The sequence below is a fragment of the Podarcis bocagei genome, assembly GCF_964188305.1.
Source record: "Podarcis bocagei genome assembly, chromosome: 17".
In the NCBI taxonomy this organism is placed as follows: domain Eukaryota; kingdom Metazoa; phylum Chordata; class Lepidosauria; order Squamata; family Lacertidae; genus Podarcis; species Podarcis bocagei.
Genome location: NC_138143.1, coordinates 5,586,572 through 5,613,429, shown reverse-complemented (window position 1 = coordinate 5,613,429; position 26,858 = coordinate 5,586,572). Strand labels below are relative to the sequence as shown.

At 49.0% G+C, this 26,858-nt stretch overlaps 2 protein-coding genes across 8 annotated transcripts in view; one reads left to right on the top strand and one right to left on the bottom strand.

Annotated features, from left to right (window-relative positions):
• Positions 1-11,668, top strand: part of PFKFB1 (6-phosphofructo-2-kinase/fructose-2,6-biphosphatase 1) — a 31,481-nt gene extending 19,813 nt beyond the window's left edge. For 3 of the 5 annotated variants that reach the window (XM_081175753.1, XM_081175752.1, XM_081175751.1), the window contains exons 5-15: positions 626-700; positions 2,571-2,627; positions 3,008-3,129; positions 4,119-4,326; positions 6,768-6,914; positions 7,407-7,511; positions 7,749-7,878; positions 8,203-8,265; positions 9,567-9,631; positions 9,937-10,074; positions 11,137-11,668. In XM_081175753.1, coding sequence (XP_081031879.1) covers positions 626-700; positions 2,571-2,627; positions 3,008-3,129; positions 4,119-4,326; positions 6,768-6,914; positions 7,407-7,511; positions 7,749-7,878; positions 8,203-8,265; positions 9,567-9,631; positions 9,937-10,074; positions 11,137-11,196 — 1,170 coding nt within the window. In that variant the 3' untranslated portion in view covers positions 11,197-11,668. The remainder of the gene's footprint in view (positions 1-625; positions 701-2,570; positions 2,628-3,007; positions 3,130-4,118; positions 4,327-6,767; positions 6,915-7,406; positions 7,512-7,748; positions 7,879-8,202; positions 8,266-9,566; positions 9,632-9,936; positions 10,075-11,136) is intronic. The other 2 variants (XM_081175755.1, XM_081175754.1) reach the window with 2 other exon arrangements.
• On the bottom strand, positions 11,561-26,250 carry LOC308576429 (non-structural maintenance of chromosomes element 3 homolog). 3 transcript variants are annotated; one of them, XM_081175813.1, is made up of 11 exons: positions 26,139-26,250; positions 24,308-24,366; positions 23,299-23,409; positions 22,833-22,896; positions 22,414-22,493; positions 21,768-21,859; positions 20,767-20,846; positions 20,638-20,683; positions 20,429-20,491; positions 19,417-19,531; positions 11,561-12,085 (listed from the first exon to the last, which is right to left on the bottom strand). In XM_081175813.1, exons 1-11 carry the CDS (start codon positions 26,233-26,235, stop codon positions 12,005-12,007), a joined length of 888 nt encoding a protein of 295 aa, XP_081031939.1. In that variant the 5' UTR covers positions 26,236-26,250; the 3' UTR covers positions 11,561-12,004. The 3 variants fall into 3 exon arrangements, with proteins under 3 accessions (XP_081031939.1, XP_081031941.1, XP_081031940.1); XM_081175815.1 differs by lacking the exon at positions 26,139-26,250 and adding an exon at positions 25,767-25,832; XM_081175814.1 differs by lacking the exon at positions 26,139-26,250 and adding an exon at positions 25,638-25,661.
• Between the last annotated feature and the right edge of the window lie 608 nt (positions 26,251-26,858).

Here is a 26,858-nt window from a genome sequence, read left to right as displayed (position 1 = left end):
AAGAAAGGAGGATTGCAGAATGGTATACTATGCGGCTACGGCAGCAAGGATCTTAATAGCTCAAAGATGGAAACAGGAAGAAACTCCTACAATAGAGGAGTGGAGATGCAAACTAACAGAATATGCAGAGTTAGACAAATTAACGGGAAAGATCAGATATATAAAGGACCAAGTTTTTATCAGGGACTGGGGAAAATATGCAAACTATCTGGAAAATATCGGCGATGGACAAATAACGCTAAGGGGGTTTAGAGATGTACTGTGATAGACCAAGGTTATTGTATAAGGTAAACAGAGAACAAAATTTGACACAATGACAATATAAAAGATGAAACGTGTGACTTTATTTATTTACTCCGCATGATTCGCGGCCAGGCTGAAGGAAGTCCCAAAAGAAAGAAATATGTTATGAAAAAACTATGGAAATAAGAACTTTGCACGCCTTTTCTTTTTTTTTCTTTTTGTTGCGATTGAGAATGTTTGTGATTTTTTTTTCGTGTATGTGGGTGTTTTGGTGACCTTTTATGGGTGTTTTGTCTGTATGGAATAAAATAAAAAGAATTTTGAAAAAAAAAAAAAAATAGATTGCACCCTTGTTCCACTGCCTCGCTCTTCCCTTGTGCAGGTTTTTGATGCCACCAACACCACGCGGGAACGGCGGACCCTCATCCTGCAGTTTGCCAAGGAGAACGGCTACAAAGTAAGCAGTCAAGTGAGCAGCCCGTAGGCAGAGGAGTTAGTCAGAGTCTCCTGTGCCAAAAGTTGTGTGTGTCGGGTTCTAAATTCTGCATTTAGGAGTATTCCTTTAAGGCGGGGTGGCCAACTCCCAAGAGACTGCGATCTACTCACAGAGTTAAAGACTGGCAGTGATCTACCCCCTTTTGGGCGGTTCAGGTCAAAGTTGTTGAGCTCTTTTTAGAGACGAGGAAAGACCCGTTTTTGGGTGGTGCAGGGCAAAAAAGGGGAACCAAACTTGTTAAACTTCTTTGGGAGGAGACAGTGATCTACCAGTGATGTACCACAGACGTCCAGTGATCTACCAGTAGATCACGATCTACCTGTTGGACATACCTGCTTTAAGGCATGGGCAGGCAAACTAAGGCCCGGGGGCCGGATCCAGCCCAATTGCCTTCTTAATCCGGCCCGCGGACGGTCCAGGAATCAGTGTGTTCTTACATGAGTAGAATGTGTCCTTTTATTTAAAATGCATCTCTGGGTTATTTGTGGGACCTGCCTGGTGTTTATTTTTGGTCTTTGTGGAAGCCGCCCAGAGTGGCTGGGGAAACGCAGCCAGATGGGCAGGGTACAAATAATAAATTATTATTATACATGAGTAGAATGTGTGCTTTTATTTAAAATGCATCTCTGGGTTATTTGTGGGGCATAGGAATTCATTCATTTTTTATTTTTCCCCCAAAATATAGTCTGGCCCCCCACAAGGTCTGAGGGACAGTGGACCAGCCCCCTGCTGAAAAAGTTTGCTGACCCCTTCTTTAAGGTGGTGGCGGCAGCACTTTGGAACTCCCTGCCTGTTGATATCAGGCAGGCACCATCACTGTTCCATTTTAGACATCTGCTGAAAGCTTTTCTGTTTCAGCAGGTCTATCTGGATACATAATTTGGTTACATCTGTTCTTAAATTTATTATGGATGTTTTATTGGGCTTTAATTGTTTTAGAGGTTTTTAAACAGTTGTAAACATGTTTTTTAATTGTATTTTTTATCAGAATGAATTTATACAAAATGAATTATGAAAACTAAGGGTTTGCTTGATGGGCATACCTTTGCTCACTCCCTGTGAGCGGACGACGGAGGTCTTTTTCAGTGGGCTCCAGATCTCCTGCCACATTTTACACACACACACACACACACACACACACACACAAACACACACGACAGCTGGGAAAATTAGAAAGTGCGGTTCTGGTGAGACCCCAGCCACACACTTACTTTCCCAGAGACATCTATTCATATAAATTAGCACATGTGAATTTATGTTATGCCAGTAACATAACATAAGTACCCTTAAGTACCAAGCAATGCCCTTGGTTAGAGAGCAGTATGGGGAAAAGGAAGAGATAACAGGTATCCCCCATCAAAAGAATTACGATGCTATTTGCACAATGAAGAACATATTGCTACAACCACAATGAGACACCTGCAAGCATAAAAGTCAAAACCTGAGATCCTTATAAATACAACTCTGCATCCAAAACCAATGTTTGTGTTGAAATCTCAGCATATGTTAATGAAAATGGGAGACATAGTCTCCACCCCCCAATAATTGAAATAAATACGATAGAGATTTTGTTTCCTGGGTATATTTGTACTTTCTTACTTTGCACTGTCATCTCTGGCCAAATAGATTTTGAAGACTTTTTAAAAGCACCACAAAAGCCTGTAAAATTTGCTCACCAGTAGCAACCCTTCCACTTTGTACTCCTTCATATTCTCTGGGGAGGGGGGAAGCAACCATCTGGCTCCAGCCACCAAAAGAAAACTGTTCTGATAGCAGCTGCTTGCCTACCACATACGTTCTCCTGCCATGATATATCACTCTGTCACTACAGGTCTTCTTCATTGAATCTATCTGCGATGACCCTGATATCATCCAGGAGAATATCAAGGTAAGACCTCTTTTGCACCAGATCAGCCTTTGTGGCAACGCTTAGAGAAGTGTGAATGTCCCAAGGGCACCTATATTCCAGTGCAAGCATGGGTTGCAGAATGGTGACTAGATAGGTTCACATGAAAATGTGAGCTGAAATGAATTTCTCTGGCACTGAAAGTGCTTGTGAGCCCTGCCTTCAATGAAGCACAGCATCCCAAACCTAGCATCCTTTTCCAGCTATCCTGCTGGCAGGAGAGGATCAACACCATCCTTTTTCTTAAGCTTACACCAATATGAATTCAGCCTGACTGGTTGTGTGTGTGTCCGTGTCCGTGTCCCTTTCTCCACACTTGCCTTGCCTTGCCTTGTTGTTTTGCCTCCTCACATCACCCACAGCAAGTGAAGCTAACCAGCCCTGACTATAAGGACTGCAACCGAGATGAAGTGGTGGAGGATTTTCTCAAGCGGATTGAGTGCTACCAGAAAACCTACCAGCCACTCGATGACGACTTGGACAGGTGAGAAGGCAGTTCTGCCACTGCTTGCAAGGCCTGCCTTGCAAAGGGGAGGGAACGCTGTGTGTATTCCATATACACTGGTACCTCGGGTTACATACACTTAGGTTACATACACTTCAGGTTTCAGACTCCACTAACCCAGAAATAGTACCTCGGGTTAAGAACTTTGCTTCAGGATAAGAACAGAAATCGTGCGGCAGCGGCGCGGAGGCAGCAGGAGGCCCCATTAGCTAAAGCGGTACCTCAGGTTCAGAACAGTTTCAGGTTAAGAACGGACCTCCGGAACGAATTCTTAACCCGAGGTACCACTGTACCAAATTTGCTGAGAGTCTGAATTTGCAGCAAAGAGGATTTCAACCATCTATAAACAGCATCAGCAGCAAGCGACTCCTGGGGGTGTACAAAAGGTTGAAAATAACTCTGGGCCTTCCATTAAAAGTAAAAATGTAATATGAGAACTGCCTTGCTGGGTTCAAATGGACTCCCCCCCCCACAGCATTTGGTTCTCAAGAAGTACACTGCCTGGCCCATGGAGGCTCTACTAAGCTGCCATGATTATAGCCATTTATGGACCTATTTACTCTGCTTTAAAACATGTTTATACTACCTTTCCTCATACCAGACTGCAGGGAAGCGTGCAACCATCACCCCGCTTTCTTACTGGTTCTTGACTATCTCATACACCAAAGTTTAGTACTGTATTTGCTCCCCAAGATTCCTCAGGGAATTCATAGACAGAGCATGGCATCAGTTGCCTTTTGCTGTTCCCAGCACTTTGTATTCACAGATCTGCTGCTGTACACAGAGCCGATCTTTGGTTATCATGGCTAATAGCCATTTGTGTTGTGTAAGCTACTCAGTATTATTCTGTAGTATAAAATTCCATAAGTTTATTACGCAACGAATGAGCAGTGCAGAATTCCCCAGGGAGTCTCACACGGACTGTGCAAGGGCTTCTAATCTCACCCTCTCCCACTCAACATCCACAGGTCCCTGTCCTACATCAAAATCTTCAACGTTGGCAGTCGGTACCTGGTGAACCGGGTTCAGGACCATGTACAGAGCCGCACAGTCTATTACCTGATGAATATCCACGTGACGCCCCGCTCCATCTACCTCAGTCGGCATGGGGAGAGCGAGCTCAACCTGCGGGGCCGCATTGGGGGTGACTCTGGACTGTCTGAGCGCGGCACACAGGTACAGCAGAACCCTACCCGCCAATCAAAAGGCAAAAAACAGGTTTTTCTTACTGTGAATTCCTGTGTTTAAAGAAGGACGGAAGCACTGTCACTTCTATTTCGGAATAACCTTCCCTGTTGATTTCTCCTTGTTGATGGGTCCATTTTCAGCTTCCTCCAAACTAAACTGGGAAAGCTAGTAGAATCCTATCTGGGTAAAGCAGTAAGAAATGGCATATATCCCATTACTCGTGGCATTAGGGCTGCCATATGTCCAGATTTTCCCAGGCATTACCGGGATTTCAAAGGCTGAATTGACGTCTGGGGGAATTTCTGAAAGGCAGCACTCTGTCCTGGATCTCAGGCAAGTCAATCAAAAAATCGTGGGTTTTTTGGAATTTTTGTAAAAGAAAAAGTTCAACAACTTTGGTGGTGTTCTGGTTTTTGCTTTTTGAAATATGGCAACACTCATTCCTATGATACTTTCTGTGCCCACTAAAGACCTTTCTTTCCCAATAAGCCTTTTGAGTGAAGGATGGTGACGGTGAGGATCCCAGTCTGCATCTATATTGACCTTGAAATTATTTTCAAGTATGCTTTTTATTATTGATGTTTAGATCACTTTTTATGGGAAGTGATTCACAAGTGGAATAAGTAAAATGCTAACAATCAACGGGCTTCATGGAAAAGCACAGAGTTGCATTCAACAAAGCAAGGACTTTCACATAACTTGCTCTCCCTCTTCCCCACCGCCAACATAAGATGCTCTGGAGGGCTGGCGGAAGCACCAGAACAGATGGCAGGATGCACAGGGGGTGGCGATGGAGCGAAGGTTCTGTTGCACAAGCGAAAGTCCTTGCACAAACAGGACAACTTCATTGGATACAACCCCTCACATAAAGGCTGTCATATTTCCCAGACATATTTGCATCCAAGGTTTGTTTGGATGTTTCCACAGTTACAGCTCCAACAAAGTTATTCCTGATGAGCAGTCTCCCGTTAATATTTTTAACATGAAGTGCTTACATGACTCTTTTAACAAAAACCTGTCTTTGAGCTCCAAGATGATGTTGTTCACGCTTGAGTGATAAATTTGCAGATGCAATTGCCACCACTTCCCCTCTCGGAGAATGGACAGCATAGATTCCTCATTGCCATAATGCTAATAATAATAATAATAATAATAATAATAATAATAATAATAAATTTTATTTATACCCCACCCTCCCCAGCCAAGACCGGGCTCAGGGCGGCTAACAACCAATAATAAAAACAATTTGATTAAAATACAATTTAAAAAAACAAGATTAAAATACAACATTAAAACATTAAGATGCAGCCTCTTCACAGGAGGAGAAAGGAAAAAGAAAGAGGGGGAGGGAATCAAACTGATTCTAAGCCAAGGGCCAGGCGGAACAGCTCTGTCTTACAGGCCCTGCAGAAAGAAATCAGATCCCGCAGGGCCCTGGTCTTATGAGACAGAGCATTCCACCAGGCCGGAGCCAGTGTTGAAAAGGTCCTGGCTCTGGTTGAGGCTAATCTAACTTCTTTAGGGCCCAGGACCTCTAGGGTGTTGCTATTTATGGACTTTAAGGTCCTCTGTGGGGCATACCAGGAGAGGCGGTCCTGTAGGTACGAGGGTCCTAGGCCATGAAGGGCTTTAAGGTCAAGACCAGCAGCTTGATCCTGACCCTGTACTCCACCGGGAGCCAGTGCAGCTGGAAAAGTACTGGGTGAATATGCTCCCATGGCAGAGACCCCGTGAGGAGCCTCGCTGCAGCATTCTGCACCCGCTGGAGTTTCTGGGACAGCTTCAAGGGCAGCCCCACGTAGAGCAAATTACAGTAGTCAAGCCTGGACATTACCGTCGCATGGATCACTGTGGCCAGGTCAAGGCAGGAAAGGTAAGGGACCAACTGCTTGATGCGGCGAAGATGGGAAAATGTCACCTTGGCTGTTGCTGTAACTTGCGCCTCCATGGAAAGGGAGACATCAAGGATTACACCCAAAGTCTTAACGGAACGCAATGGCACTAACTGGGCCCCCGCAAGAGAAGGGAGTTGGTCCCTCATCCCCATACCATCCTGCCCCAGCCAGAGGACCTCTGTCTTTGAAGGATTTAGTTTCAATTGGCTCCCACGAAACCATCCAGCCACAGCTTCAAAGCATCTGGTCAGTGTGTTCGGGGCCGAGTCAATGTGGCCATTCATCAGCAGATAGAGCTGAGTGTCATCAGCATATGGGTGACAACCCAGCCCAAAGCTCCGGACAATCTGGGCAAGGGGGCGCATAAAGATGTTATAGCAGAAAGAAGTGCGTTTGTTCTTGCAGTGTCTTGCCCTCAACTTTGGGAGAAATTCACACACCAAAGAGGTCTGAGAATCTCTTGCCTCCCAGCAAACCTCTGTCCCTCAGCGCTTCTCCTCACCTTCTGTCTTGTTCTGTCTCTCTGCCTGCCAGTATGCCTGTGCCTTGGCTGGCTTCATCCGCTCCCAGTGCATCCGTGACCTCAAAGTATGGACGAGCCACATGAAGCGCACAATCCAGACGGCAGAAGCGCTGCATGTGCCCTACGAGCAGTGGAAAGCCCTGAACGAGATTGATGCGGTGAGGACCAACAGGAAATGAGCACAATCCCTTCTTCCCACAGTGGGGGAACTAGGAACTAGGGTCTCACACTTCTTTGGTCCTAATCCACCAGCCCTGCCTGCTACTGGGAGGCATGGCTTCCAAAATCCCTTATTAGAAGAAGAGTTCGGATTTGATATCCCGCTTTATCACTACCTTGAGGAGTCTCAAAGCGGCTAACATTCTCCTTTCCCTTCCTCCCCCCCACAAACACTCTGTGAGGTGAGTGGGGCTGAGAGACTTCAGAGAAGTGTGACTGGCCCAAGGTCACCCAGCAGCTGCATGTGGAGGAGCGGAGACGTGAACCCGGTTCACCAGATTACAAGTCTACCGCTCTTAACCACACCACACTTTCTCCCCAGAAAGCTAGTCTAGACATCCCAGCTCCTTCCTTCAACATATATGCTACTTCCTGTTTTATGCCAAGAATGTAGGCTGAATTCAGATATCCCAGCTTCATTTCGCCCCCAGGGTGTCTGTGAGGAGATGACCTACGAAGAGATCCAGGACCACTTCCCAGAAGAGTTTGCCCTACGAGACCAGGACAAATATCGGTACCGCTATCCTAAGGGAGAGGTAAGGAATGCCCAGTGGGGCATCTGGGGGCTGAACATACTTAGCACATCACACGCATGGGAACTGACCTGTGGAACCTCGGGCTCCCAATGGGAAGAGCTGGTTGGGAAGAGGAAGCATGCAGCCTACCATGGAAGAGAGTTACGAAACTCCTCGAGGGAGGGAGGGAGGGCCTTAGGACCAAAGCCAGGACGACTAAGGGCATCTCTGGATAACCTAATGCTTACATCCACCCAGTCTTACGAGGATCTGGTGCAGCGCTTGGAGCCTGTCATAATGGAGTTGGAGAGACAAGAGAACGTGCTGGTTATCTGCCATCAAGCAGTCATGCGCTGCCTGCTTGCCTACTTCTTGGACAAGAGTGCAGGTACCAGAGTATCCTGTTCTGCATTTGCAAGCTCCCCCTCCCAAATCTAGTATCATGTGTATGGCAGCAGTTTTGAGCCCAAGTCCCTACGGTCTCCTGCGGGGGGCGGGGCATTCTCCCATCAATAGCATTTCCTCCTCATAGCACCCACTGCCAGAAAATGATGGCTTTTCTCTCTTGCAATCTGATATTTGGAGTATTCACTAGTGAGGCTGACTGTTGTTTCCCTCTCCCCACCAATACACCACCCTCCACAGACTGAGTAAGGGGCTGGATCCCTGCTCAGTGCTTCTCTTTGTCTCATTTGCTGTTCTCTCCATCCAGAGGAGCTGCCTTACCTCAAGTGTCCGCTGCACACCGTTCTCAAGCTCACACCTGTGGCCTATGGTGAGTGTCTGAATCTAGGAGAACAACTCAATACCCCCTTCCTCAAGCAGGAAGCCTGCTGGGGGATTTCAGAAGTCCTGGTTATTTGCTTTAAGAAAGAGCTGGGAGATACCTTACCCCCAAAAAACATTTGGGGCTGAAGAACTTTTTTGGCTTAATGGGCAAGATCCCTATTAGGACCTACGTTGCAAGCCAAATTCCATCCACCTGTCAAAATCCTTTGTGCTTTGGAAGTCTTCCTCCCTACTCCCTTTAAAGCATGTCATTCCAAAACTGTCGAGAATTTACTTAGCCCCACTTCCAGTACGTTCCCTCTCTCGCTGTGGCCGTGGGAGATTAAAAGCAAACATACTGGCTGTTTTCAAGTAATCAAATGCTTGCCTAATAAGCCCAGGTGCATATGAGCTCCTTTGCTGCTGCTTGAACTCATCCCTCCACGTGACAATAAAGCCAGCTAACCACAGCTTGACATTTCTTATAAGAACGTAAGAAGAGGCTGCTGGATCAGGCCAATGGCCTTACAAAGAAGCCAGAATTTGCAAGCCAACTTTAAACCATGAACGCCCTATTGCTCCTCTTCACTATTTGTCTGTTGTTACTTTAATCTAAATATTCAGGAAAGGCTTCATAGTTTTGCAGGCACTATTAAAAATAATGAAGTGTTGTTTTAAAAAACCACCCAGATGACTCTCTCCCAGCTATACTCTCCTAGGGTAACAGCCTAGGCCTGGTAAAAGAAGAGGGGTAAAAAAAACACACACCCAGCAAGAGCTCCACCAACAACTGCCATGATGGGTGTCCAAGACAGTTTCACTGCCGTGCTGTTCGCCAGCTCGGAATGCTCTTTGAGCTGCCAAGGTCTTCCCTTTAGTCCTGCCTAAGTCAGTCTCCCAGTTTCCAACTAGGACAATTAACTATTCCCTCAGACAAGAAGAAGAGTTTCGATTTGATATCCCGCTTTATCACTACCCGAAGGAGTCTCAAAGCGGCTCACATTCTCCTTTCCCTTCCTCCCCAACAAACAATCTGTGAGGTGAGTGGGGCTGAGAGACTTCAGAGAAGTGTGACTGGCCCAAGGTCACCCAGCAGCTGCACGTGGAGGAGCAGGGAATCGAACCCGGTTCACCAGATTACAAGACTACCGCTCTTAACCACTACACCACACTGGCTCTAAAGAAGCTTGTCCCAGCCTATCCTTTAACTGCAAAAAGCACATGCGCTGAAAAAAGGCACAGGTGGCCTGGTAAATGCTGGGTACATCCATCAATGTTCAGTAATTGTAGGGTTGTTATTTGGGACAGGTTGCGAGGTGGAATCGATTTTCCTCAACATTGAGGCTGTGAATACACACCGGGAACGGCCACAGGTAAGCGGGAACCCTGCCACATTGAGAAATATCCCTAACCAAGGATCTAGTTGGATCCTCTGGAAAGGGTCTGTTGAAAGACCTTGCATGCAATTGGAAGAATTCCACATAGCAGTGGCTTGCTATAAAGCTTGTCTCCAGGTGATGCTGTTGAGAACCGAGAGCTTTGCTCGCCAGCTGCACCACTTAGTCCTACCTGCTGACATCACTCCATGGGGATCCTCCAACAGGAAAGACCACCTTGTTCATACTCATATTTGTCCCTCTGTAATATTTTCCTCTTATCTTCCCACCCCCACTCCCAGCATCTTTCCTACAAAGCTAGCCAGGCCCCCTTGTACCTGCACCACCACAATGTGCCAATGGCCAGCCCTCAGCCAACCAAACGACCCAGCTGGAGTGATCTGGGGCGGTCCCCTCCCCCTTGCCTGTTTGGCCCTCAGGTAAAGACTCCCCTACCCTCAGGGGTGGAGGAAGGGGGGTGCGGTGGGGGTGGGCTGCCCTGTGTGTCACCACTGAGGGGGGTGACAAAATGCTGGGCGGCACTCACCGCGCCCGAGTCATGTGTTTCTCTTGGGAGTGACGCGGTGTCTTGGGTGGCCGCAGGCTCCGCGCTGCCCCAAACGGTCTGCCTGCCTCCTCCTCCTCAGCTGTAGGGCGGCTGAGTGGGAGGAGGTAGGCAGACTCCTCAAAGCCCCCGCAGGTGGCTGGCCCTGCCCCATGGCACTACCCCAGGCTCCCGATCGCCTTGCTCTACCCTATCCGGCTCACTAACCTAATACTATCCCTCCACAGACCTTAATTGGCTTCACTTGCTATAAATCCAAGTTCTTTTGCTAACCTGGTTAACTAGGTGTGGGTAGTTTTCCAAGCAAATTATTTCTCCTTCGTAGCTACTGGGATAGGGTTGCCATATTTCAAAAAATTCCTGACACCCGCAAAGTTTTTAGCAAGATCCAAAAATTGTTGAGCTTTTTTGGGGAAACATCCCCCCAAAATAGTGATGTTAAGCTTCTGGAGCTGTTTCCGCTGCTTTTTCCATTGCATTGCTATACATCTGGGTTTTCCCTGACATTATGCTGATTGTGCAAAATCCCCCCCCCCCGCCACACCCTATTTACACCCGAAAACCAGGACGTGTCAGGAATTTTCCCAACGTATGGCAAGCCTATACTGGGAGATGGGAGCAGATTATTATGGCAATACCTTAAAGACAAGGCTGCATTGTGCTGGTCAATTCACATTACACAAGAAAATCATATTTGCAAGGTGGAGCAGTGCAATGGTCTTGCCAAATATTGGTCCACATTAGAAGAAATGCTAAAATAGAGGTGGCCGAACAGAGGAGTGCAGTGCAGACATTCCAGCTCCAATTCTAATGGAACCATTTCACCACGCTAGTTTAATTGGGTGTGGATGGGGTGTTCAGTTCCCCCCTAACTTTGTTTTCTAATTTAAGCCACCGTTCAACCATCTTGCACTTCTTTTCCTTTCTCTTTCTGCAGAATGTGGATGTAGCAAGAAATCCTGAGGAAGCACTAGGCACAGTGCCAGACCATTATTAACCATGCTGCTTATATTAAGAGAATCCTACCTTCCATTCTGCTGGCACTCATCCAGGCAACACAGTCAGTGCCACCCAAAGAAATAGTGGTGGGTGCAGGAGTTCTGGACCATTTTGCCTGCACACTGCCTTATGAGTGAGTGGGCCTCTTGAATAGCAATTTGTGGTCTAGGATTGCCTGCCATAGGATGTGTGAGGCCCTGGCAGACACTGTTCACTAAGAAAGAAAAAGGCTGTAAACAAACAATGGGGTGGGTGGGGATGGGATGAAGACAGGCCTGGATTTTAAGCCCTGTTGTTTTCATTTTGTGACAGTTTAGCACGTGCTTACATTTTCAATAGGATATAAAAACATTTGCTCAGACTGGATGTGCCCTATATTTTTAGTTTGTTTTAATGAAAAAAACACTCTTTACAATGTGTGTTATCCATATTACAGAGGCAGTTAAATAAAGAAATATTCTATATCTGAGTTTAACTTTTACCTCTGATCCATATTCTCCTGACCAATATAAAACCATACAAAAAATTTTAAAAAAATTATCACAAAGACGTTGAACTTAACCATCAATCAGACATGTTCTTTATGGATAAATCTTATCGGACTGAAGGATTAAGTGTCCCAAGTGTATTACGGAATCTTTCCTCCATTTGGAGGAAACCTACCAAGCTGCTCAAAGTGCTTTATATGGAGCCAAGCCCTATAAAATGAACCTCAAAGCACTTCTCCCAGCCGTACTCATGGAAGGCTGCAGACCCACTTCCACTTGGGGGTTCCAATGACTCCCTGTAATCCAACGGCGTAACAGCTATTTTCTTCTTGCAGCATTGGCCTCTATTTCAGCCTCCTGGTAATGGCTCATCCAGGATTTTGGGTCCCTTTTCTGTATCTGATTGGGGGAGGGAATCAGATGGACACAGTTAGGAAAAAACAGAATTATTATTTTTTGCAAATATTTTTTATTAATTTTCAATTACATGTATCCAATATAAGCTACATTCTAACAACAGAATAGAAAGCTATACAAGAAATCAGAACCTTTTCTGCCTGCTCAGATGCTGCCAACATAATTTGGGGGTGCAGAGAGAAAGGAGGAATTCTATGCAGAAGAACCAGAATCAGGCTGCACCTCTTAAAAAAGCAGTATAGGATCTGTGAAACTGCACAAGAGCTAACATTCCAGTATCATGTGTTGCAAGCAAGTTGCTCTCCCCTATGACTGCAGAGAAGAGCCTGAATACATTTGAAAGATGTCTAGGAAAAGCTCTGAAGTTGAGAGTGATCAACTGAGGAAAGCTAACAATGGCCAGTCCCCTGCAGTTAAGTGTTTGCCCCTATACCCTCATAATCCACATATAGTATTCACAACTGTCAGGGGTTTAGGAGCAGAGGCACGGGCAAGGGAGGAGACAGAGAGCGAAGGGGAGGAGGCAGAAGAAAAGATGAGTGATGACGACGACCCGAGATCTCCCAGTCTTTCCAGTGAATCAGAGGATTCACAGAAAGGAGCACCAGTGGCCAGGGCAAGGGGGGAGTCTAGGGGGGCACCCCAGGAAGATAGAGCCAGAGGGGACTCAGGGGGGAGCAGCTGGAAATCGGGACCAGCGTCACCGCCAGGAAGCAGGGAAGAGAAAGGGAGCCAGGGGGGAAGCGCTGGCAGCTCACCACAGGAGGGAGGGCATGAGTCAGGAGTGGCCACGCCTCCATCGGGGAGCGAAGAAACGGTTAAGAGGAAAGTGGAAGGTTGGGCGCGCGCGCCAAGTTCAAATGCAGAGGAAGGCGGCGCAGTAAGCAGCCCCGAAAGGGAACCAGGTCCTAAAGCCCGGCGCAAGGAGGCAGGAGGGTCCGGGTCAGCGTCAGAAGAATCCCGGAAGGAAGAAGCCCCGGGGGGTAGAGGGACCCAGAGGAGGACAGTCAGGCGGAAAAGGTGGAGCAAGGCTAGGATATTAAGTTGGTGCACACGGGGCGGAGACTCAGACGGAGCTTCGCCGATCTAGCTACTAGACGTAGAGTTTGCGCGCAGCAGCGTGAGAATGGAAACTGTAATTCAATAAAGACTTTTACTTAATGATCGCTGGCTAGCGTGATCCTCTGTGAGCTAGGATCTTCAAGCAGCTCTGACAGTAAGCTCCGTCTCAACATTGTGGGCATCTACAGCCTCGAGGAGGGGAGAGAAACAGGTGCCTACTAGCGAGCTCACGAACGGCAGACGACATGACGGCTGAGCAGCAGATAGAGGACCTCAGAAAAGCAGTGGCACAACTGAACGCCGAGGTTCTCGCATCCAGGAAGAGAGAGGAGGAGGCAGCTGCCGCCTGCAGGGATCTCCAGGTCAGGTTAGACGTGCTGACAAAGCAGACACCCCGGCAGGAGGGAATTGGGTTGGCGAGACGGACAGGCGGGCTAGTCTCTCACTTCGATGGGAACCTGCAACAGTATCCCAACTTTAGAGCCGACGTACTGTGCGCACTGCAACTGCTGCATAAAGACTTTAGAGATGAACAAGAGAGAGTGGGGTTCATCATGTCCCATCTGCATGGGGATGCAAAAGCATGGCTACGCAATTTATGGAGAGATAAGGATCCGGCGCTCCAGAATGCGGATGCCTTTATTAAAGCGATGGATGGGTGCTTTTTATCAAGTATTGACGTGGATCTTGCACGGAAGGAGGTGCATGGGCTGAGACAAGGGAGGGCCAGCGTCAGGCAGTATCATGCCCGCTTTTTCGCCTTGGTCAGTGCCCTGGAATGGGACAGAGATTCGGCTCCGGTAAGAGACCTCTTTTGGGAGGGGCTGCACAACTCGATTAAAGATGAGATCGCGAGGGGGGAGAGACCCCGGAACACGCAGGAGATCGTTCAGAGGGCACTGGCAGTGGGGGTGAGGCTGGAAGGACGTCCGTGGAGCAGGGAAGAAGGGCGTGGAGGGCGCGAACCAGCCGGGGGCCCCTCCTTCCTTCCCAGAGAAGCAGCGCGGGCGCAATCCACGCCTCCGCCAGGAGGAGGAGCCGAACCTATGGAGGTTGGAGGTGCAAGGGCTCAGTCAGCAACCAGAGCCCTAGCACCGGCAGCAGTGAAAGCGAAGCCTCCTAGAGGGAACAGGAAGTGTTACGTCTGTGAGGAACCAGGGCATATGGCAAAAGAGTGTCCCCAGAGGCCCCACAAGCTCACTGCAGCCTCGGCAATGGTGACTGCAGCAACGCAGCAAGCAGGACCACAGCAGGGAAACGACGCAGTCTGGCTGGAGGAAGAGGCACTGGGGCCCAGCCAGACGTGTTAGTGACGCAGTCCCCAGAGATTTTACAGCCCGTGAACCCCCTCCCGCCCAAACCAGTAGTGAGGCTCACAGCATCTCTCCAGCTGCCCAATGGAATCACCATAGACGTGCCAATCACCATCGACTCAGGCAGCAATGCGGACTTTATAGGACAGGACTTTGTCGACAGGCACGCTGTGCAGTTGCTGCCGGCCACACTGCCCCTGCAGGTTGTCACGGTGGATGGCAGGGAGCTGCTCGGGGGGCAAGTGGTGAAGCAGACGCCACCAATGGTGATGCGACTTGGGAATCACAGAGAAATCATCAGCTTCAACGTCACTCAACTATCTGACACGCCCGTTGTATTGGGCATGAGTTGGCTGGACAAGCACAGCCCAACGATGGCTTGGTACCAGAGGCAGCTGACCTTCGGCTCTTCCTTTTGTGCTGAACACTGCATAGTGCCCAGGCAGGAAGGAGAGGAAGAGGAGTCACAGCTGCTGCTAGGCACGCTGCAAGCGATTCCCCACAAGTACGCTGAATTTTTGGAAGTTTTCTGCGAGAAGGAGGCAGACAGGCTACCCCCTCACAGACCATATGACTGCAAAATTGACCTGCTGCCGGGGGCGGCGCTGCCTAAAGGGAAACTGTATTCCATGTCAGAGGACGAACTGCAAGAACTCAAGGAGTTCATTGATCATAATTTGCAGCGCGGCTTCATCCGGGAGTCCAAGGCAGTGGGGGGCAGTCCCGTATTCTTTGTTAAGAAGCGGGACACGCCCCAAAAGAGACTCGTAGTGGATTACAGGATTTTGAACAGTGTGACTAGGCCATCGGACTTCCCCATGCCCCGAATTGACGACCTCCTCGCGAAGGTACGGAAGGGCAGAGTGTTCACCAAGTTGGACCTGCGGGGGGCGTACAACCTCATTCGCATGCGGGAGGGTGATGAGTGGAAGACAGCCATGTTCACGCCCCTGGGGACCTACGAATATAGAGTTATGCCTTTTGGATTGCAAAATGGCTCCCACGTTTTTCAAGCATTTATGCATCACGTGTTGGCGGGACTGCTCTACAAGACGTGCGTCTGTTTCTTAGATGACATCCTGATCTTTTCGGAGTCGCAGCAGGAGCATGACAAGCACGTCAAGGAAGTGCTGAGCAGGCTAAAGCAACATAGGCTCTACGCCAAGCTGGAGAAGTGCCAATTTGACGTGACGGAGGTGGATTTTCTGGGCTACAAGCTGTCTGACAAGGGGCTCGCCATGGACAGCGCCAAGGTTCGAGCGGTGTTGGATTGGAAGAGCCCGCGCAACCGGAAGGAGGTCCAACGGTTTGTCGGCTTTGCGAACTTCTATCGCAAGTTTATCAAGGGCTTCGCGATGCAGACGGCGGCCATCACTGACACGCTTAGCTCCAAGAAAAAGAAGTTCATTTGGACAGAGCAGGCGGAGCAGTCCTTTCAGGCACTCAAGCGTCTCTTCGCGTCGGAAGAGCAGCTGCTTCATGTCAACCCCAGCAAGCCGATGAGGGTGGAGACAGACGCTTCGGACAGAGCCGTGGGGGCGGTCCTGCTGCAGAAAGACCCGCAGGGGGTGTGGCGACCGGGAGCGTTTTACTCCAGGAAGCTCAGCAAGTCCGAGCAGAACTACACCATATGGGACAGGGAGTTGCTGGCAATTCATGCAGCGTTCAAGGCGTGGAGGCACTTTCTGATCGGCGCCAAGCACACGGTGCAGGTTTGCACGGACCACAAGAATCTAGAGCACTGGCGCACGGCACAGTTCCTGAACCAGAGGCAGATACGTTGGGCTGAGTTCTTTGCGAACTTCGACTTCCGAATAGAGTATGTCCCGGGGGACACCAACATCATGGCAGACGCTCTCTCCCGTAAGCCACAGTATCTGGAGGACGCAACACCAGCGGCCGCCATGCACATCTTCGCACCGACAGTGTGGGCGTGCGCCGCGGCGACCGTGGACCTAGAGGCGGTACGGCGAGCGTTGCAGGGGGACTCCTTCGCACAAGCAAAGATGGCAGAGGTGCAAAGGGGCAAGGCAGCGGCCGACGGTTTCCAGCTAAGAGATGGATTGCTCATCCGTAAAGGGGCCATCTACGTGCCGGGAGACGAACTTCGAGCCAAGGTGCTGCAGCAGCTGCACGACGCGCCCACGGCCGGGCACTTTGGCAAGGAGAAGACGGTGGAATTAGTAGCCAGGGATTTCTGGTGGCCTGGAATGAGAGGGGAGGTCGCAGACTACGTGGCGAGGTGTGACACCTGCCAGAGGGCCAAACCAGTGCACAAACCGCCGGCCGGACTGTTGGAGCCGCTGCAAACTCCGGTAGAACCTTGGGAAAGGGTGGCCCTGGACTTTGTCACGGATCTGCCCAGCTCAAGGGGCAAGACGGCAGTGCTGGTGGTGGTGGACCTGTTTTCCAAGATGGCGCATTTCATTCCGTGTGCTAAGGTGGCCACGGCGGAGCAAACCGCCAAACTGTTCATAGACCACGTGTTCAAGGTTCACGGTCTGCCACGGTCTATTCTGTCCGACCGCGGGCGGCAGTTCATCTCGAACTTCTGGCAGAAGCTGATGGGCTTCCTGAACGTCAAGATCAACCTGGCGTCGGCAAGACACCCGCAGACCAACGGGCAAGCGGAGCGGGTCAATGCCATCATGCAGCAGTACCTGAGATGTTATGCAAATCAACAGCCTGCGACGTGGGTGGATTACCTGCCGCTTGCAGAATTCGCCTACAACAACACGAAGCACGTATCCACGGGGGTCACGCCGTTCTTCGCCAACAACGGGAGGCACCCCAGAACCTTCCCGGGACTGGAAAGAATGGGGGAGGGGGAGCCGCAGACAGCAGATGCGTTCGCGTCGGAGCTGCAGGAAGTCCACGATCAGCTGAGGCGCCACCTGGAGCTGGCCAAGCACGCATACAAGGTACAAGCAGACAAGCACAGAAGGGTTGGAGAAGAGCTCCACGTGGGAGACTGGGTTTGGTTAGCGGCCCACGCAGTGCCGGCCAGGTCGTTGGCCAAGAAGAAACTAGGGCATAAACAACTGGGGCCCTACCAAGTCGAAGAGCAGGTCAACCCGGTAGCTTTCAGACTGGCACTTCCGGAGGGTTCCAGAATGCATCCGGTATTCCACAGATCGGTGCTCACTCCCTACAAGGCACCGCACAGGTTCCAGGAACCCGGAACGGCGCCGAGTCCGGCCAGAGACAGAACAGGACACGCGGGAGCGGCACAGAAGGAACGCATCAACGAAGTCACGGAGATTTTGGACTCCAGATGGGGGGAAGAGGGGGTAGAATACTTTCTCGCCAAGGAGGGCACCCCGGCCAGTGCGAACAGCTGGGTGCCGGGATACGCCTTAGACGAACCTCTGCTCAAAGACGAGTTTCATGCCCTCTTCCCACATAGACCTATGCCAGCAGACTTTTTCGACGACTGGCTTTTCACACCCACGCTTTCGGCCAGCACGTTCCGGGGGTTCGACTCGGACGAGGAACCAACGCGAGACGTCCGTTCCCCGGAGGGGTCACCCTCGGGATCTGTCTCAGAACCCTCGTATTGGTGGGACGATAGGCCAGAGGAGCAGTTCCGCAGAAAGTGGCTGGACTGCTCAGGACGAGCAACGCCGCCAGGAGGAAGTGAGGGAGGGACGGACATGGACATTTTCGGGGACGACCCAGGTTTCGAGCACGGCGGCACAGAGATGGAAGCGGAGGTGACCGTCGTCGACGAGAGCAGGGAGGAAGTCCCGGAAGAGTTCAGATGGAGGCCCGCCACGGGAAGCGACCGATATCCGACGTTCGTCCCTTTGCAACAGCAGCCCCCAGCTCCAGCACCGGAAGGAGGGGAGGGGGGACTGGGGGGCTTCGAGGGGGGGATGGATGTCAGGGGTTTAGGAGCAGAGGCACGGGCAAGGGAGGAGACAGAGAGCGAAGGGGAGGAGGCAGAAGAAAAGATGAGTGATGACGACGACCCGAGATCTCCCAGTCTTTCCAGTGAATCAGAGGATTCACAGAAAGGAGCACCAGTGGCCAGGGCAAGGGGGGAGTCTAGGGGGGCACCCCAGGAAGATAGAGCCAGAGGGGACTCAGGGGGGAGCAGCTGGAAATCGGGACCAGCGTCACCGCCAGGAAGCAGGGAAGAGAAAGGGAGCCAGGGGGGAAGCGCTGGCAGCTCACCACAGGAGGGAGGGCATGAGTCAGGAGTGGCCACGCCTCCATCGGGGAGCGAAGAAACGGTTAAGAGGAAAGTGGAAGGTTGGGCGCGCGCGCCAAGTTCAAATGCAGAGGAAGGCGGCGCAGTAAGCAGCCCCGAAAGGGAACCAGGTCCTAAAGCCCGGCGCAAGGAGGCAGGAGGGTCCGGGTCAGCGTCAGAAGAATCCCGGAAGGAAGAAGCCCCGGGGGGTAGAGGGACCCAGAGGAGGACAGTCAGGCGGAAAAGGTGGAGCAAGGCTAGGATATTAAGTTGGTGCACACGGGGCGGAGACTCAGACGGAGCTTCGCCGATCTAGCTACTAGACGTAGAGTTTGCGCGCAGCAGCGTGAGAATGGAAACTGTAATTCAATAAAGACTTTTACTTAATGATCGCTGGCTAGCGTGATCCTCTGTGAGCTAGGATCTTCAAGCAGCTCTGACAACAACCTTTATTTTTTTCCCCTTTTCTCCATTTCTCTGCTTCATAAATATTTAAATTTAAAAAAAAAATCAGAAAAGGATGGTCTAGGATAAAACATGCAGGATGTACAAACAGGGGAACATTTCTTTCATTTATTCCAGTCCCAGAGTCTGGGCCATTTATTCTTAATGCTGGGTAGACTTTTACTGCAAGTACAGATTTGGCTGAGATCTTTTGGTACAGCCACATGGGCAAACTCTGTAGGCAACAGAGTCTCTCAATGGAAAAATTCGACTGGTCATGCCTTATAGCAGGTGACTAGTACCTTAGCAACAAACTGTAACACCTCCTTCTTGGAAGTTTCTCTAGCAGCACGTGGTCCCCATCTGAACTCAAACTCAGGTGGATCAGTGTGTGGGAGGCGAGTATATTCCAGGTACCTAGAAAGTGAAATTGCATGATCACTGCTACAATCCTTTGTAGGAAAAAGCCATCCCACACACAGGAGAATTGTTGTTTAGTCGTTTAGTCGTGTCCGACTCTTTGTGACCCCCTGGACCAGAGCACGCCAGGCACTCCTGTCTTCCACTGCCTCCCTCAGTTTGGTCAGACTCATGTTTGTACCCCTTCATGGATCACTGCCTTGCCGTGACAAAGGGGCTTGAATAACTCAGAGAAACTATGAGCTATGCCGTGCAGGGCCGCCCAAGATGGACAGGTCATAGTGGAGAGTTTTGACCAAACATGATCCACCTGGAGCAGGAACCGGCAAGCCACTCCAGTATCCCTGCCAAGAAAACTCCATGGACAAAGACACAGGAGAATAGAAAGGCTAAAAGCTGAAGTATCTGTACTCCAGTTGAGAGTTGTCTGACGTCTCCCAGGGCATGTAAACTCAGCTGGACATTATAAACAGTCAAGCTACAATTTCTGCCATGAATGTGCTCTGTGCACACAAGATTTCAATCCCACACATTTGCGTACAAGGAACAAATGCAATGAACCACTGTTACAACCCTGTGCAGATTCAAGGAATTTAGCCGTACATCACTACTTCAGAGCACAGATCGTGTTTTGTTTCTGCCTAGGTAAGGGAATCAGATACCTTTGGTTCCTGGAGGAGGATGAAGAGAAAGATCCCCTTAATAACCTATACAGTATTCTAATCATAATTCCCTTCTCTAAAGGACATATCTGGTCTTGGTCTCCCACCCCATTTTAGGAACTAGAAACAAAACAATGAGTTCTGGATTCTAGTCTCCTAACGCTTTTAAACCAGTACAACACATTTCTCTTCTCTACTAAAAATGTAGAAAGATTTGCAATTCCTGACTCACTTTTGCTTGACAAATTCCTCTGTCACGAGCTTCTTCACATCACCAAATGCCTTGCATCTTCCCCTGGAACGGTTAGAGAGTGGGATTTCGTCAGGGTACATAGTATCAGAGGAGCAAGGAGTTATTTGCTTCCCCAATTCCCGAACATAATTCCACCCACTGAAGGGGTTGGGACTATGATTCAGATGGCTACCCCTGGACAATCATACCTAAGGCTGTCAATTCGCAGCCTCTTCAGCAGCTCCCAAACCGCAGCTGGATGGAGAGAAAGCAAGAGATGAGAGTTTGCAACTGAGGCTACCAAAGAAGTCAGATGAACTGAATGGAGTGCAACTCACATTCTTTAGCCACATTGCCCTTCATGAAGATCAGGCTGAGAATGGCAAGGAGGAGCCCCATCTTGCAGATGATGTCATCGCTGCAAAAAAAGAGAAAGAGATTCAGTCTCCCAACACTGGATTTGGTGTTTTAACTGAAGCTTGGGTTATAAAGCAAGAAACAAACAAACTCAACCAAATGCTTTTAACTTCAGGAACTGATAGTTCTGATGCCTTGGCTAAAATGCATGCTGCGAGGAAGAAATAGTGCTGGCCTGGGATCAAAGAATCACACGCCAACACTTCCTTTTTGTGTGTTCAGAACCACTTCATCTCGCCTTAGTCAAATGCAGCGCTTGTAATAGTTTAACAAAGATCACTGAATAAGTTGTTTTTTAAAAATATCTGAATTATATCTCAAAGCATAGTACCTTAATTGCCAGGTGAACTGAATGTAAATTAAGTTCATTTTGGGGTAGAACTTCACACAATTTCTAGGTCATATTCAAAGTTGATCCTCCTACATGTGTTTCTTACTCTTTAAACTTTGGGGGACCTGTAAGCCTAATCATCACAGTTGGGAAAAATAAGCATTTCATATTCCACTCTCTCTCTCTGTGCGTGTGCGCGCGCGCTTTCATGTTTCCTTAGTCTTAAGTATATTTTACACATCAGCACAGCAGCCTGTAACATTCTGAACGCTGAAAAAAATTGTTTGCAAAGGGGCTAACATTAACTGGAATTAGTTCCTTGTTGGGCAGGGTGAACCTGAAGTAGCTCTTTTTAAAAAGGAAGAGGAAATTAACATTCTAGGTCAGGGATCATATGGTGGTTGGTAGAATTGGTAGAGTTGGTCTTGTGCTTCCTTCTGGTAGAACCTTAACGTCTCTCTGAATAATAAAAGAAGAGGATGATAAGCACCAAAGCGGGGGAAAGAGAGAGAGAGGGTTTCATTTCATTTCCGTTTCAGCTGGGACTGCCAAAAGAGAACCAGAACACACACTCTTCCCTCCTCTGCTTACTCTTCCAAGCTCTGTTCCTGTGGTGGCAATCTATTGATCAAGATGTATGTGGGATTTCTGGAGTCAAGTTCCACCAACTCCATTCCAAATACCTGACAAAGCAGAAAAAGATAAATACATTCAGACCAGAGTGTAAAAGGCCAATTTTCTCTTCCACTATTACAATCCCATTTAAGGAAGATAGAAATCACAACTAGATATTGAGAAAAGAATCAGTTCTATCCCTGGCATACATTGTATTGCTCAGAATTTGAATCGCTGAGTAAGGATATCTGACTTAAAGCATCCTTCATTGTGGGTCTGGATTTTCCACACTATACTAAAGGCCTAAGAGTAGATAAACACATTCAAGCAATCTCTACAATTTATGCAAAAAATTGCCATTTCTCCTCTCCCTATATTCATGTCAAGCCATAGCACATCAGTCAACCTGACCTCAAGGACAAAAGACTGCTATGCTCCTAGCTTTTTAATGGTCTATCAAACGATTTCAGCTTCAGAGCCGCTGCTTTGGCCTCACTAGACACTGCAGAAATCTTCTCTGCAGTCCTGCTTTGAGAGGCTGGCCTTATGAGAATCCACAAATAAAGCAAAATGGATGGAGTCGCACACTTCTGCCCAAACCAATAATGGATTCCTCCCTCACCAGCTGAAAGATCCCATTGGCACGTCTGATGATCACAGGAAAGATATCTTTATAGTCTTTGATAACATGTTTCAGAACATCTATAAAGGAGACAGATAGGTTTGTTGACCAGGTCTTCTTACATTGTATTTTAAAAAAACCACACAAACATACAAAGCAAAATTCCATTGAAAAAAAATCTGAACTAAAAATAATAATATGAAGAGCAACTAGAAAGATATATACTTGACTGAAGCAAAGCTTTCAGAACTTGGAAATATGTGCACAATAACTCATAAGGGGTTGGGAACCAAGGAGACCTAGGCAGGACGTCTGGTAGTTCTAGAAACACAGAAGTGCCAATACAAATTTGCTTAATCTCACCCTGAAAACAGAATTTGGGTATCTCTGGCACGAAAGCAATTTGGTCCTGTTCTTACCTGCCCTTTTAACTGGGATCTTCTTTTGGTCTTTGAACAGAAAAAACTGCACGAGCTCTTGTGCCTGTAGGGAGAATACAACATAGGCAGTTGGTGGGTCTATGTCTATGCTGCAATGCCGTGGGCACAGAATTCAGTTACCTGAGAATTTCAGCCTTCATTTTAAAAAAATAATCTAGAATTATGACTGCAAATCTGGTTGAAAAGTGTGTAGACAATCTCAGAACCCAGAACTGTGGCTGAATAAGATTTTCAATGGTTGCCAGGGAGGGTTTCAGTGTCTTACATCTGCGACAGCTAACAAAACAAGGAAGACCATGCCAATCTGTACATAGTTTACACAAGTCACAAAACTCTATTTTTACTAGCACTTTTTTTCAACTGAATGGACATAGCTCTGGCTATAGCCAATCATGACTGTGAGGCCCCAAAGAAGCATAAACAATTGCAGCAGAGGATCCTTTACTTTGAGTTCCACTTGATTCCGTGGGTGTCGCTCCAACTTATGCCGCATCTGGCTGGGTGTCATCGTTAGACTCAGTGTGCCTTCTTCATCATCTGAACCCGTGTGCTGTGCCTGGGTAAGGAAAGAGGATTCGTTTTTTTTAAAGGGATCCAGCTGTGGGATTCACACAGGCCTGTCATCTCTGGAGATGTCAGCTCTGATCTCGTGCTAGCCACATGTAGAGATAAACATGCTTGACATTCTCTGAGCAATTTCTTACCAAGACTACAATCCTATACACATTTATTTGACTGTAAGACCCTCCGAACCCAATGGAACTTATTTCTAAGTAAACGTGCATTGGAGTGTACTATTAATTGGATTACATTTCTCTGTTGAAAAGCTACAACCTTTCATATATATAGCTGAACATTTAAGGTTTCAGCAAGTTCTGTAAAACTCAAGTGCAACATGCAAATGCCACCCATCATATCTGAACTGCATAAATGTACTGGAGCCCCAGCCACTAGCCAAAAAGGATGCAGGGCAAAGTGCCGCGTCCGCACACGCGTGGAGCGGCTTGTGCTTCTGTACATGCGTGAAGCAGCAAACCCGGAAGTAACCCGTTCCAGTACTTCCGGGTTTGCCATGGACGTTCACCGGAAAAGACGCTAGACAAGGCGGACGTTCGCGGAGATATTACTGTATACATGTCTTAGACACTTGTCTCTACCATATGGAGATTTGCAACCAGCCAGGTATCAAATCTGGACTCTGCTACCTATCCAAATGCACGTGATGTTGGTGGCTTAGGGCTATCTTTTACCACTTATGGGTTGCAGCTGGTGAATTATCTTCTTTTCATTCTTATCTTTGTGACCTTTTGATTGAATTTTTATGCAGATTGGTGTTTTTACAAGCTACTGTTTAGTTTGAGGGAAGGGGGGGGGCTGCATCTAGTTTTGTTTGGCAGTATAATCTATACATTACAACATATTAATAAATCAAGAAGTCAGTCCATGTGCAGTACCTGAGAAGGGCCGGCACCCTTGCTGCTACGTTTGCTGTGGGACATCTCTCCGACAAGAGCTTGTGGGAAAGAGGAAGAGAAAGCTATGGCAGGTGTATTCTTGTCTCCCTTACCTTTGTCACTCAAGAACGAAGCCAGCACATGTCCCCTCCCGACTCCAGTAGAAACTCGGGGTCCAGGGCTACATCTGCCAGTTCCCCACTTCAGAAACTGCCACTCCCCCAAAACACACGCTGCCAACTCCCCAGAGCAAAGCAGGGCTCGTTGAGCCTTTAGAAATCATGCAACAGGCAGATTGAGGTTGAATCCTGACAAGACAGAAGTACTGTTTTGGGGGGACAGGAGGCGGGCAGGTGTGGAGGATTCCCTGGTCCTGAATGGGGTAACTGTGCCCCTGAAGGACCAGGTGTGCAGCCTGGGAGTCATTTTGGACTCACAGCTGTCCATGGAGGCACAGGTCAAATCTGTATCCAGGGCAGCTGTTTACCAGCTCCACCTGGTACGCAGGCTGAGACCCTATCTGCCTGCGGACTGCCTTGCCAGAGTGGTGCATGCTCTAGTTATCTCCCGCTTGGATTACTGCAATGCGCTCTACGTGGGGCTACCTTTGAAGGTGACGCGGAAACTACAACTAATCCAGAACGCGGCAGCTAGACTGGTGACTGGGAGCAGCCGCTGAGACCACATAACACCGGTCTTGAAAGACCTACATTGGCTCCCAGTACGTTTCCGAGCACAATTCAAAGTGTTGGTGCTGACCTTTAAAGCCCTAAACGGCCTTGGTCCAGTATATCTGAAGGAGCGTCTCCACCCCCATCGTTCTACCCGGACACTGAGATCCAGTGCTGAGGGCCTTCTGGCAGTTCCCTCACTGTGAGAAGCCAAGTTACAGGGAACCAGGCAGAGGGCCTTCTCGGTAGTGGCGCCCGCCCTGTGGAACGCCCTCCCACCAGATGTCAAAGAGATAAACAACTACCTGATATATAGAAGACATCTGAAGGCAGCCCTGTTTAGGGAAGCTTTTAATGTTTGATGTATTATAGTATTTTAATATTCTTTTGGAAGCCGCCCAGAGTGGCTGGGGAAGCCCAGCCAGATGGGCGGGGTATAAATAATAAATTATTATTATTATTATTATTATTATTATTATTATTATTATTATTATTATTATTAGCTCAACAGGTTAGGCTTTTTAGGAAAAGCGGCGACTACGACATTTCCGGAAATAATAAGAAAAGCAACCCGCCTGCTTCTGGAAAGCCTGCTGCGCCCCATATCTAAGACTGCCGGCATCCTCCGCCGCCCCACCCCCCGCAAAAGAGTCAGCAACCCAACAGGCAGCAATCCAACAGGTACAACTCACGCCGGCGTAGAAGACGGGCGGGGGGCGGAGCCCAAGCCGGGTCCTCTCGCTGAGGAAACCCCTAACGCCGCCGGAGCACCAACCACCACGACTCGCCTCCTCCGCGGCTCGCCTGCAACTGCGCCGCACCGCGCGAGGCCCGCCCTCTCGGCTCTTCTGGGCATGCGCGCGCCGAGCCGCTTGCGACCCCCCCCGGCTTCCCAGGGCGCAGGCGCCTCCGTCTTCTGTCGGCTGTTGCTTAGCAACGCTTCCCTCCGCGGCCTTGGCCTCCTGGTCGTCGCCTCGGTTCCAGCGGCCGCTTCGTTCCCGCCATTTTCTCCTCAGTTTGTTTCTGAGGCAGGCGTCGAAGCGGGGCTGCTGGCTGGCGGGGAGGAAAAGAGTCACGAAGGCGGCGTTGCGGGGGGGGGGGAGGCCGGCTCAGTCGACAATGTCTGCCATAATAAATTCGTTAGGTGCTGCAAGACTCACTTGTATTTGCTTGCGAAAGAGTGGCTGGGCCGCTTCTTTGCAGTTGAAGAGATTGGGTGGTCCTCTGGCATGGTTGCTTTACCTGAGATTCCTGCATTGCATGGGGTCAGACTCGATGACCCTCGGGGTCCCTTCCAACTCTACAATTTGCACGTTAGCAGCTTGAGTCTGTGCTTGTATACTTGGGAGTAAATAAACTTCCTTCTATAAGGAGGGCTGGTGGTGCCATGCTTTGTGTACCACGTACTGCTTCTGCCCCAGCATTTAACTCAAATGCAGCAAGTGCATATTTCTCCCAGCTGCAGCTTGGGTGGTGAAATATACTTGGAGTAGAGAGTGGATTTCATGCTCTTTATTCAGCTCATAGTGGTGAGGAGGAATGGAAGTTCCCCCACAATATCTGCTTTATATACATTATTTACACAATGGGCTGCATCTGATTGGCTAATTCCGGGATTCTCCTGTAGGCCAATCAGGTTGCGGATTCACTTCCACCTGGAGCTGGATTGGGTGGCTCCTGCGGACCAATCATACTGCTGCATTTTGGATCCTATTGTTCTAGGACCAATCAGACTGCTGCATTTTGGATCCTATTCAACTCAGTACATAATAGGTGTGCTGTGTGCATTAAACATTCTCTCTTTCCACACTACTGTTACCTGAACAAAATTGTCCCAAGAACTGCATTTAAGTAAAGGGGGGGAGCAGGGCGAGGGGGGC

Coding starts and splice junctions, on each gene's coding strand:
- LOC308576429 (XM_081175813.1), bottom strand. CDS start 26,235: ATGCAGGAATCTCAGGTAAAGCAACCATGCCAGAGGACCACCCAATCT. Junction 20,684..20,766: donor GGGCAATGTGGCTAAAGAAT/GTGAGTTGCACT, acceptor CTCTCCATCCAG/CTGCGGTTTGGGAGCTGCTG. Junction 12,086..19,416: donor TGTTACAGTTTGTTGCTAAG/GTACTAGTCACC, acceptor TCCCCCAATCAG/ATACAGAAAAGGGACCCAAA.